This window comes from Saccostrea echinata, unplaced genomic scaffold (assembly GCF_033153115.1).
Source record: "Saccostrea echinata isolate AGI-Se365-2 ecotype Australia unplaced genomic scaffold, CSIRO_AGI_Sech_v1 ptg000054l, whole genome shotgun sequence".
Classification (NCBI taxonomy): domain Eukaryota; kingdom Metazoa; phylum Mollusca; class Bivalvia; order Ostreida; family Ostreidae; genus Saccostrea; species Saccostrea echinata.
Window position 1 is genome coordinate 52,494,991 of NW_026889803.1, and position 13,558 is coordinate 52,508,548.

Sequence of the window (13,558 nt, forward strand, 5' to 3'; positions counted from 1 at the left end):
ATGTCGGATATTATAACACTTAATGTTGGAGGAACAATCTTTAAGACAACGCGAAAAACTCTTCTGAATTTTCCATCGACTCGTTTAGGAAAATTTGCCTCGGGAGTCCATAATCTGGATACTTCATCTTTCGATAGAAATCACATCATTTTCTCAAATGTTCTGGATTTCTACAGACAAGGCGAGCTTCATCTGCCCACAAGCATGTGTGCTGCTGTTATAATCAAGGAGTTAGAGTACTGGGAAATAGATCAGAGTCATATTTCTGAATGCTGTCTGAAAATGCTTACGGAATACGAGGAGAGTCTGCAGAAACGAATAGAACTGAAGAAGAGTTTAGATGACTCAGAATTTGATTACACGTCTAAGGAATTAGAGCACAACAAAGTCAATCAAGTCCTCAGACACATCTGGCTGTTTTTAGACCGTCCTAATTCATCCAAATATGCATTTGTGAGTTTACTTTGTATTTTCTTCCTTAGATTTTAAGAAAATTTAGAAAGGATTTCATTTTGATATAGCATGTTTTATGAATAGTCTTACAAAGTAGATATATAGACATGTACATAATAATACTTATTACATGTATATCCATTTAACCCGCGGATATCACTCGTTACATATATTCTTTTTTCATATACCACTGTTATGACGTCACAATGGTTTTTGCATGAAAGTGATGAATTCAATTAAAATAATGTCATAAAAACAATGTAAAAACACTGATAGTTATGTTTAAAACGTGAAAAAAAGAATCTTCTATGATTTATGGTTGGATATGATTTTATCCAACTTGTTGTGTGCTTTATATCCCCTCATCAAGGCTCAGGGATAAAAAAAAAAAAACCGCACAGCTCGTTTGATAAAAATCATATACAACCACAAATCATGTGAGATCCTATATAGCAGCTTAAATACATGCTATATCACTTAAACATATACAAAGGCTGTTGCATGAAATGACTTCTATTTTCAGATGTACAGTCTTTTGTTCATGCTAATAACAGTGTTATCCGTAGCGTTGTTCTGCATGGATACCCATCCCTATTTTAGAGACCAGTACCAGACCTTGGATGAAATTCGATCACTTATGAATTTCACGGATCTGTTCGATGATGTTAATTTTGATAACCCAAAAGAGATTGTATTTGTCACTACAATTACTAATCCCGGAGTATACAACCTACAGATTGCTTGCTTGGCGTTTTTTACGCTTGACCTTATAATTCACTTTGGCTCATGTCCTGCAAAGAGAAAGTTTTTTCGGTCGCCACTCAATTTCTTAGACGGGTTTTTGGTCTTCTCTATGTGGACAACAACTATCATGGAATTTGAAGAAATATGGAGCGCTGGGAGAATAGCGGGCTTCTTCTATATTGTGTTTAAGCTGTGTTCTGTTTTCCGTATGTTTCGACTTCTACGGTTAATTCGTCAACACAATGGTCTCAACATGCTATTCATGGCAATAAGAAGTAGTAAATGGGAAATCGGACTTTTACTTGTGGCTTTCTTGATTTTCTCAACGTTTTTTGCGGGATTTGTTTATTATGCAGAGTACAAAGAACCAACTACATTTCCAAACGTTTTTGATAGCATATGGTGGGCTATCATTACCATGACAACCGTAGGGTATGGTGATGCATATCCTAAGAGCGTTGGTGGGAGAATTGTGGGTACGTTTTGTGCTCTTTCGGGTGTCTTGATAATTGCAATGCCGATTGCTATTATTGCGTCTACGTTTAGCGATTTTAATGATAAAAATAAGGTACGGTTGAAGGTTCAATCGTTTAAGACGCGCAAAAACAAGATCGATGTGTGTGAAATGAAAAATGAAACGAGGGAAAGTTCATCGTTACATTCAAGGTTTTAAAATTTAATTTTGTTGATGTATTGGAAACAAAATATTAGAATGTGTGATACATTGCCTTCTTTCAACAAAATATGTATTTTGACCCAGATATACATGTGCAATTGGCGCCTAAAGAGGGTATGAAGATTGTCCGAGACTTTTTCTACCCATTAAGTACGAGTACGTATATGAACCGGTTTTGTAAAGTAGGAAATTTCTTCCATATCTAGCCCCCCCCCCTTCTCAGAATCTAGGGCCCGTTTACAAAAAAAAACTTATGACTAAGACCAAAATTTTAGTCGTTGATATTAAAATCATGCAAAATTATTGATTTTTGTTATAAATTGCTTGCATAAAAATATCTTTCTAAATTCTCTTAACAAAGATTAAAAACTTTTTCAAATTAATGTAAAATACAATGTAGAATGTTATTCGGAAAATACATTTTGGTCTTAGTCGTAAGTTCTTTTGTAAAACGGGGCCCTGTAACCCCCCCCCCCCCCGGGGGGGGGATAATTTCACACTCTAGCCACATTTTCCCCCTCTTTCTTTCTCACAACAGGATTTTCCCCATTTGATAGATGCATAAATCAGATCGACAATATTTTGGCTAAAAGTTTTTATGAAAGCCGCCTGATTTTTTAATGCAAGTCTTTCCACTCAAGAATTGTTCGTATTTAGAATGAAATCTTATAGTTCAATTCATTGAGTCTCAACCCAAAATTTTAACGCACAGGAAATTATAAAATTAGTCACTCAAAGATTTCTCAACAACTCTCTTGGCATTACCTCTTGGGACCTGTTTGTTCATGAATTTTAAAATGTATATCAGGCCATCTTTAGAGATGTTATCAATTGGTTTTCACTCTACCAGCCAGTATTTATGGATGGGTACTTTTTACAAAGTGTGTTTAAGAAAATATTTGAATTTATATTATTGATAGGTTCCACATACCATTTTTGAGTATTTGAATCGAGTAATTCATAGGAAAATTAACAAGACGTGTTTGTGAAACACTGATGCCCCCTTATGGAGCTTATGGTGAAGGTTAAAGTTTCTCAAATGCAAGTCAAACTCCAGGTCAAAAGATCAAAAATGTTGATACCCAAAGAAGGGTCTTGTCTCGCGGAATATACCTGTGAAATATGAAAGCCTTAACACCAACCGTTGAAAAGTTATGGTGAAGGTTAAAGTGTTTCAAAAGTAAGTAAAACATCAAGGTCATATGGTGCCCAAGAGAAGGTCTAAAAAAATTTAAAAGTAGGTCAAATTCCAAGGTCAATGGGCCAAAGTTGTTGGTATCCAAAGGAAGGTTTTGTCACAAGGAATGCACATGTGAAGTATGAAAGCCCTAGCACTAATTGTTCAAAAGTTATGACCAAGGTTAACGGTTTTTTCGAAAGTACACCTCTGTAATCAGACTACAAGGTCAAACGGTCAAAGTTGTTGGTGTCTGAAGGAAGGTCTTGTCACAAGGTATACACATAAGAAGTTTGAAAGCCCTATGACAAACTATTCAAATGTTATGGCCAAGTTTAAATTTTGATAAAATTTATGCTAACAATATCCATAATAAACGATAAACATTTTAAACATAAATAAAATAATTAAAGTCTGTAAGTACTTCTGCTTCATGCACAACGGAACATTGAATGTTCTTTTTTCAACGATAATCGTCGTCATGTAGTTGTTCAGAAAGCACTACAATTCGTTATCAAGAAATATACCGATGTTTCTAGGACTCATTTATAGGTCAGATAAAGCGTTTCTGACCAAAACTTCAAGAATCCGACTTATATGCGTGTATATACACTGTACATTATTTGTTTATGAATATATTCATGCTAAATAATCCTTTACCAAACTTTTAAAATTTATCTTTTTGACCAACTATTAAATTTGCACCTACCCCAAGTCTCATATCTTCAATTCTAATTGCATCATTTCTAAGTAATTTCAAAGTCTTGGTACATGAGAACCAGATTAGATTATTAGTGTTTATTATATAATCACATTGATTTACACTTCTTTCCATGTGAATAATTTTTGTACCTTTTACACGATTAACAAAATACTTCGAATTGAGTACCCATTCAAAGTTCTTGATTTTTAATGTGAATGGTTTTGTTTCAAACATTTTCAAAAGTGAAATACTAAAATTTGACCATTGAATAAAATTAATATTTTCAAGGCGTTTTATATTCACTGAAAAATAAGAAATGTGTTATATGTATTTGCAATGTAAAAAGGAATTTGCTGTAAAATGCCCCTTCCTTTCACGAAGAGTGTTTAAAAATACCCCTTTAGATAGCAAGAGTGAATAAACTATCCTGACACTGACTAAAACTGCCAAAGTTTCTCTACGTTGTTAAAAGCCACGTTCACAATTTTTAATGAAATGTCTGGAGATAACGAACAGTATTCAAACTAAAAAGTTCACATTAAACAATACAAATTTTGGAGCAGAGCAAACACGGACCTCAAAGCCTACGCCACCGCTAAAAGGCAAAATGAACAAGAGGCCCATGGGCCACATCACTCACCTGAGCACATTGGCTTGGCAAAAGCACAAATCAGTTCAGTATTGAAAAGATTACTGGGGGGAGGGGGGGGGCTTGAATTTTAAACTACCTGATGATGCTTCCATGTCAATATAACAAATGGCTTTGTTGTACTTGAGAAGATTTTTTAAAATAATTTTCACATATATTCCTTTGTAAAAATTTGATCCCCCATTGTGGCTCCTCCCTATCCCAGGGGTCATCATTTCAACAAACTTGATCTACGCTACCCGAGGATGCTTCCATATAAATATGACTCATCTTGGCTTTGCTGTTCTTGAGAAGAAGCTTTTTAAAGGTTTTTCCTATATATTTCTATGTAAAACTTTGATCCTCCATTGTGGCCCCGCCCTACCCCCGGGGGTCATGATTTGAACAAATTTGAATTTACACTACCTGAGAATGATTCCATATAAATATGACTCATAATGGCTTTGCTGTTCTTGAGAAGAAGATTTTTAAGGGTTTTTCCTATATATTTCTATATTATCTTTATTCCTATATATGTAAAACTTTGATCCTCCATTGTGGCCCCGCCCTACCCCGGGGATCATGATTTGAACAAACTTGAATCTACACTACCTGAGGATGCTTCCATGAGTTTCATCTTTCCTGACCCTGTGGTTCTTGAGAAGAAGATTTTTAAAAATACTATTAATTTTTCACTAATTCTTTATTATCTCCCCTTGAAAGAGGGCGTGGCCCTTCATTTGAACAAACCTGAATCCCCTTCACCCAAGAATACTTTGTGGCAAGTTTGGTTGAAATTGGCCCAGTAGTTCTGGAGAAGAAGATGAAATTGTGAAAAGTTTACAACGGCGCCACGACAACGACAGACAACGGACAAATTTTGATCAGAAAAGCTCACTTGAGCCTTCGGCTCAGGCGAGCTATAACCAAAGAAAATATACTATAAACAGAAGTCCATGATTTGCAGCCACTCGATTTGATTTGTAGCCACTCGAAGACATGATGAAAAGAAAAGTTATTTTACTTTTGAACTGGTAAAAAGAAACCACGTGTCTTGAATGTAAATGACAATCGCATTGACAGGGGTGATATGTGTTCCAGGCTGTGTTTGGTAAGTACAACATTTAATGAAAATTATAAAGAAGAGGAGTACTCTATACTGGTTCAAATAAGAGATAACTTACGTTTCAATCTAAGGCCGCATTATGACATCTGGAAGACACTTAATCTTTTACCAGTTCAGAAAACTAATTGAATATCTTGGAAAGTTCTTAATCACATACATGTAGTTATATTATTTTTCTGCAAAGCTCTTTCGATGGACACACTGTTTCAGTGTAACTTGGACTTCTATTGTTTCCTTCTGTTCAGGGTGACTGTGGTTTGATCCATCATTGATAAGCACTACAGGAGGAAGCTTGTATATCAATTTCGGGAAGGAATTTGAATAAACAATATATGCATATGAAATCTTAACTTATTATTTGAAAATATTAGCCATAAGAAGTTCTGAAGTCCTCTTCTCTACATCAAGGTTAATTTAAAGTTAAAACAAGCCAGTTCAAAGATTTGTGGTCCCCCGCTTTCGGTGTCATAGTTGTTGGGATGCAGTTGTTTATGGTATTTTGTAACGTGTTTTTGTGTCCTATTTTGTCTGTCCATCATATAAAAAAAGATAAATTTTTTGAATAAATAAAAATTACTGCAAAGATTACAGCTTCTCAAAACTACAGCAAACTTCAAGATCAAGGCCATGATGTAAAATATCATAATACAAGTCAATCCGAAAGGTCTTGTCAGAAATAATGCACATGTGAAAAAACAACATGAAAGCCCCGTCTGTTCTGGAGCTAAAGTTATGGCCAAAGATAAAATTTTTGATATGTAGATTATACATGTACTTCTAGCTCAAGGTCATGAAGTAAAATATGATGAAAGGTGTTGTCAAAGGTAATGTACATGTAAAATGTTAAAGCCCTATCCTCTCCATTCAAAAATTATTATCAGTGTAAAAAACGTTTGAAAAAAGATTGTACGTTAAACTTTATGGTCAATGTAACGAGGTCAATACCAAAGGTTATTTGAAAAGGTATTGAAATAGGTAATGCACATGTCATATATAAAAAATAATCGTCTCTCACTCAAAAGTTATCAGCAATTCAAGTATGAATGTTCTATCTTCTCTCCTTTAAAAGTGAGCAGCAATGATAACATTTTTGAAAATAAGGCCAATCTTTAAGATCAAGGGGTCAAAATCATAGCATGTCTGGAAACCTCTTGTCAAAGCTACTGTACATGTCAAACATAAATGCCCTATCTTTTTTTCATTCAAAATTTATCATCAATATTAAAATTTTGGAAAATAAGGTCAAACTTCAAGGCCACGGGGTCAAAAATCATAGCACGTTCGAAAACGTCTTATCATAGGTATAACACATGTCAAATATGAGTCCTTTTTTTCATTCAAAACTTATAACCAATGTTATTATTTTCGAAAAGTGGGTCAAACTTCAAGGTAATGGGATCAAAAATCATAACATATTTGGAAAGGTTATGTCGCAGGTAATGTACACGTAAAATATGAAAGTCCTATCTTTTTCTCATTTAAAAGTAATGACCTAGGTTAGAGTAACATTATTTTTTAAAGTAGATTAAACTTCAAGGTCATGGGATCAAAATCAAAGTATATTCTTGGATAAGTATTGTCACAGGTAATGAACATGTGAAACATGAAATCCCTATCTTTTTTATTTAAAAGTTATGACTAATTAAGGTTTAAGTTTTTGTGACAGACAGATTGACAGATATGAATGAGATTTGATGTCCCCTTGCTTTCACAATAAACGGTTGACAAAAACTAATTTACTTTTTTATTGGCTTTTGAAATAAAATTGAAAAGTATTTCCTTTTATTAAAAAAATTGATACAAGTAGATAGAAGAATAAAGTTTACTTTTTGAATTTCTCAAGTTTTATCATTATAAAAATGAAGAATTTTTAGCAGCTCTGGCTTGCTTATCGTTTGAAAATTTTTACAGAGTTAAAACTGCGCACCTTGATACATGTAATAAATATAAAAATCGATGTCATAGCCGTCATAACCAAACTGTCGTTTCACAAATTTTAAAAATATTCCCCATTACACAAAATACAGAGTCCTTTCTAAAAAAAAAAAAAAAAAAAAAAAAAAAAAAAAAAAAAACAGCAACAACAACAAAATCCCTTAGATCCACATTGCTGAGATTCTAATGATATTTAATGTTACGTAAAGATTGTGTGCATTGTTTAATAACAACCAACGTTGACATTCCAAATCGGTCTGTTGTTTATCTTCCTCAACAGAGGCTTTCTTTTCCAAAAAAAAATCTTATTCTATATGTAAATTAACGTCCTACAAACTACCGCCGAAATATGGCTGAAATATTGCCGACTCGGCGTAAAACAATAATAATCAATCCTACAAACTGATAGTGCGTTGTGATTCAGGCTTTATTAAGCACACGTCTAGTTTTCTTGGGGAATTTCCGGAGCAAAACACAGAAATTAATCATTGGGTGGCCCTCAGGGAAATCGTTTGACGTCTAAATTTTACAATATCTGAGAACGGAATTATTTGACAAAAACAACATGCTTTCATTGGACCGATTGGTGTTTTTTTTTTAATGAGATTTATTTTTTTCTATTTTAAGTTAATAGTCAAACCCATCATCTTAAGATCTACTCAAACTTTTTATTTAGTTTTGCAATTCTTTTTAATTGGCAATATACTAGCATTTATGTATTTAATATAGGAATGCATTAATACCCAAATGTTTGTTTGTTGTTAAACGTCCCTCTCGAAAATTTTTCACTCATATAGAGACGCCACAACTTGCCGGTGGAGGGCTGCAAAGTTTGACCTATACTCGGCACTTAGGGCCATTGAACAGAGAGAGGTCTTTTTCGTGCCAGCACCTACTGAGACACGGGACATCGGCTTATACGGTCTCACCCGAAGGACCGGTTTCCACGTCCCGCAGTGGATTCGAACCCGCGACGTAACTCCTTACGCTGCGGTTCTAGAACAAACGCTCTAACCAATGCGGCACACGGGCGACAATGTCATTATAATCAAACCGACAATTTCTCAAAGCATTCCTCATTACACTAAATACAGAGTCTCTGGGCATTCCTCATTACACTTAATACAGAGTATGTGGGTTGGGGCTGAATCCATATATTTAAAATAAAAATCCCTGCTATCTATCTTGCCGAGATTCTGTTGATATTTAAATAACTGTATATACATGAAATATGCCTGGAGATAACGAACAGCATTCAAGCTCAGATTCCATTAAAACAATGCAGATCGGGAGCAGTTCAAACACGGACCTCCAAAAACATCAGAGGTGGGATCATGTACTGTTACCTATGGAACCTCAAATTAATATATTATAATATGTGTACCTATTTTTGAATAACAGTACCTATTTTCAAATAATTAACCTATCTTCAGAATGATCGTATTTAGATCGTAATGCAATCAGCTAACGATATGTCACTCGTCTGTTTTTGAGAAAAGTTTCTTCAGAACCACTAATTTCAAAATTATTTACAAATAATGAAATATGAAGATAACGAACAGTATTCAAGCTCAAAGTCAATTTAAACAATACAAATCGGGAGCAGAGCAAACACGTACGGACCTCCAAAAACATCAAAGATAGGATCAGGTGGATGGAGGAGTGAGCATCCCTTGCCGATCGGTCACACCCGCTGTGTGCTCCTTGTCATAATCGGGGAAAACGGGAAAATCCGTAGACAATTCAGTGTGTAAATAATGGCATAACAATTAGTATGAAAAACTTCAACCAGCATTTGACTTCATGATAGGTTGTATTTGCTGACAAGGTCATTGTATGACATCATAAAACTTGCAAAATGATGAACTCAAACGAGACTGTTGATATCCTTGTTTCGTCAACTTGTTTGTCAATAGCTTGTCTTGTTTTAGAAATTGTTCATACGTAGAGCATGCTCTTGCGTATCGAATCAAATGGGAGACAAAACCCCCATATGCAGGTTATGAGGGTATATTGCTACACGAGTAAAGAAAGTTGACAATTGCAAAATTGAAGTCATCACGCTTTAGTGCTAGGTTACCATTGAAGTATTTTTTCTAGTAAAATATCCAAATATGAAACAGATATGTCAGACTCTTTTGTTTCAAACCCACTGGGATGTATCGAGTCGACATATGAATGGAAGTAACTACCTGTATTGTTAATTAATGACACATCGTCGATATACCTAAATGTCGAGTTGAAGGCCACAGCAAGTGTTGATGTTATTGAATAAATTCTGCTTCACATGAATACAAAAATAGGTCTGTTAACAAAGGGGCATATTGGTACCCATGGGAATTCCAACAGATTGCTAAAAGACATGATCTCCGAAAACTACATAGATATTGTCAATCAGAAACTCAAGCATCTTTTTAATATCAACTTCAGAGTACTTGTGTGTACAATCAGAATGCTTTTCAACGAAATAATTTTACAAATGACCAATGACAAGGTAAGTATATAATATAAGGAAAAATTATCAAATCTCCAATATATATTCAGAAAACGCGAATAAAAGCTTTAGCTATGCATTTCCTTATTGAAAATTGATCAACAAGTACATATATACATGTATTTTAGGAGAAAAAACTTTAGATATCCAAGCATTTGGAGAAAATTGATTTTTTTAAAACTTTTATACGGAACTTTGGTTCTTCAATTAATTTCAATTGTTTTATAATACATAGTGTAACAAGCTTATGCTATCAATAACAAGACATCATATATCACTTTCAATTTCATTTCATGACAAAATTATTATTTAAGAAAAGAAAAACATTGGTGTCTAAGGCTAGATAAACGGAAATTCGATTTCCCTAAACTTAATTGAATTGTATTTTATCGATCTTCAACTTTTAAAACAAAGGTATAATTTAATTGAAGCTGTCTATAATTGAATTGAAGAAAGGTCTAATTAAATTACAGATTGGTGCAATGCATTTGAACTCAGATTCAATTATTGAAAGATAAGTATATTTATTAAACCTAACTTTAATTATTTTACACCTATCTTCAATTTATTTGGAGATAGGCTCAATTATTTGAAGATAGGTACAATTATTCGAAGATATAAAGGTGCAAATATTTGAATATACATGTACATTTGTTTATTTAATGTTCCATACTTAACTCTAACACCAACCCTTGTTGAAAATTCCAAAACGTATATCGTTATCGACTTCCAGGGAAGCTTTTCTTTCCCAAAACGTCTTGTGCTATTTGTACATATAGATTAACCTTCTAGAAAACTGATGGTGTGATGTGATTCAGGCTTTTTCAAACACACGTCTAGTTTCCAATGGGGATTTCCATGCAGAGCGCAACACAGAAATTATTCATTCGGTAATATTAAATGCTTGTCGCCCCTGAGACTTTGGGGGGAATATACAAGTTTTCATGGAACTACTTAGAGTTATTTTAAATCAAAATGATCTTTTTAGTTTTTCCATATTATGTGAATAATTACACCCATCATCTTAAGATCTACCTAAACCTTCTTTTAGTTCCTCACCTCTTATTGCCATTATGATTTGATTTAATATTCAAAATACTAACTTTAGTAATATGGACTTAAATTGAGAAGCAAAATCAGCATGAGAAATACTAATCTTAAGACACACTTGTGGTGTTATCATCGATATATTTTTCCCGGATTTTATCGATTGTCTAGTGCTTTTGCACTGTCAATCTAAATCCTAGCTAAGACTAAAAAGATTTAAATAAAGATTCTGTTTACTATCTACGAAAGCCGGATAGGCTCATTTTTGACAAGACAAAAAAAAAATTTAACTCGTTATAACGAGATAATTATCTCGTTATAACGAGTTAGTATCTCGTTATAACGAGTTAGTATCTCGTTATAACAAGTTAATATCTCGTTATAACGAGTTAGTTATCTCGTTATAACGAGAAAATTATCTCGTTATAACGAGTTAGTTATCTCGTTATAACGAGTTAGTATCTCGTTATAACGAGTTAGTTATCTCGTTATAACGAGTTAGTTATCTCGTTATAACGAGTTAGTTATCTCGTTATAAAGAGTAAGTTATCTCGTTATAACGAGAAAACTATCTCGTTATAACGAGTTATTTATCTCGTTATAACGAATTAGTTATCTCGTTATAACGAGAAAATTATCTCGTTATAACGAGATACTAACTCGTTATAACGAGATAACTAACTCTTTATAACGAGATAACTAACTCGTTATAACGAGATAACTAACTCGTTATAACGAGATACGTTATAACGAGATAATTATCTCGTTATAACGAGATACTAACTCGTTATAACAAGATAACTAACTCGTTGAAACGAGATACTAACTCGTTATAACGCGATAATTATCTCGTTATAACGAGATAACTAACTCGTTATAACGAGATAACTAACTCGTTATAACGAGATAACTATCTCGTTATAACGAGATAACTATCTCGTTATAACGAGTTCATTATTTTTTTTATCTTGTCAAAAATGAGCCTATCCGGCTTTCGTAACTATCGAATGCCGTAGACAATTTTTAAATTTGCAAACATTTCCTCCCTGTCGTCCAGATTGAGTAAGATTTATTTCAGTGTGGAACATCCCAATGTTTGTGCTTCCATAAAAGAGAGTTTATGCGACGGGCCATACCCTGACTGTAACCCAATTTTCTTCATCTTGATTTTCTTTCTATCATTGTCTCTTCTTCCATTTTCCTTTCCCTTAATTTTTTCCACAGTCGGAAAAACACAGGCAAACATAGACAATAAAGATATTATTTAAGATCTCACCATCTTTATATACATGTTTACATCTGTTTAAAGATTTTTTTTCCTTTATCTACATTTCTTTTTCCTTTTTTCGAAATCTTTTATATTGATTTACTAACAGACGCCATTTTCAAAACTTAAAACATTTTATACATTTGTACAAAAGAACATGCACGATTGCATTGTAAATCAGTCTGTCATTGTAAACACAGCTCATCAAACTCCTGATCCTCTCTGTATGTACCATGTTAAGTGAATATCGAATATTTTAAAATACATCTGTTTTTAACTGTCTGTGTAAAACGCAGGTTTGATATTTGGTTGCAATTCACATATACGACAATTGAAAGCTAATTAGTCAAAGGAACTCAGACTGTCCCAACTGATCGTTTTTAGTTTTGTTTTTGGTATGTCAACGATTTCCTTTTATACAGTTTATCAATGTATGCAATTATGTATTTGATAGAAGAATACAATGAGTAGTCATCTATGAAGCGCATCTGCATTAAATGTGACGCGTCTAGGTTACGGTGTTCAAAAATTACGTGGTTCAACACGCAAAACATCTCGTATGTTTTATGGGGAAAAAAAGAAAAAACCCAAAAATATATACTAGAACAAGGTTTACTTCATGAATTTCTAAATTTTTATATTTTAACACCTCTGTAGTGCATGTTTGTCGTGTGTAAATGTTAGTTAAAATTGCACAAATTGATTTTATGACTGAAATTTACTGTCTTCGATATCGAAACCAAACTTCTCAAAGCATTCCCTATTACGCAAAATGTTGGGCTATTTAATTAAAAAAATCCCTTCGATCTACCTTACCGAGATTCGGATGATATCTGAATGTTACGTCAATATTGTAAGTATTGGTTTAACTCTTACATCAACCAATTACGAAACAGACTGCCATTTATCGTTTTCCACAGAAGCAAACCTCTTGCGCTATATGTAGATCAACCCCCTACAAAATTCTATAATATGTAGATCGACGTCCTATAAACTGATGGTATGATGTGGTTTTGACTTTATCAATCACATGCTCAGTTTCCGATGGAGATTTCCAGAGCGCAACATAGAAATTAACCATTGGGTGATGTTCAGGGATATCACTCAACGTCTCAATTCTGACTAAAACCCATCATCTTGAGGCCTATATTCAAACTATTTATTAGTATTTATATTTGTAACTCTTATTAAGGACATATTAGAAAAATATACAAAGCCAGGTGAATTTTATGAGGAAAAGCAAAATCGTAAAAATTAGCCTATGTGCTATGTGCTAATTTTTACCATTTTGCTTTTCCTCATAAAATT

General features: G+C 33.6%; 1 protein-coding gene across 1 annotated transcript; it reads left to right on the forward strand.

The window, feature by feature from the left end:
* On the forward strand, window positions 1-1,870 carry LOC133205008 (potassium voltage-gated channel protein egl-36-like). The gene is made up of 2 exons (XM_061340749.1): window positions 1-453; window positions 977-1,870. The coding sequence occupies exons 1-2, from the start codon at window positions 1-3 to the stop codon at window positions 1,868-1,870; spliced, it is 1,347 nt and encodes a 448-aa protein (XP_061196733.1).
* Window positions 1,871-13,558: the final 11,688 nt, after the last annotated feature.

Bases quoted from the DNA above. Each gene is read 5' to 3' on its own strand.
- LOC133205008 (XM_061340749.1), top strand. From the start codon at position 1: ATGTCGGATATTATAACACTTAATGTTGGAGGAACAATCTTTAAGACA. The intron at 454-976 runs GTGAGTTTACTT...TTCTATTTTCAG, and splicing joins ATTCATCCAAATATGCATTT to ATGTACAGTCTTTTGTTCAT.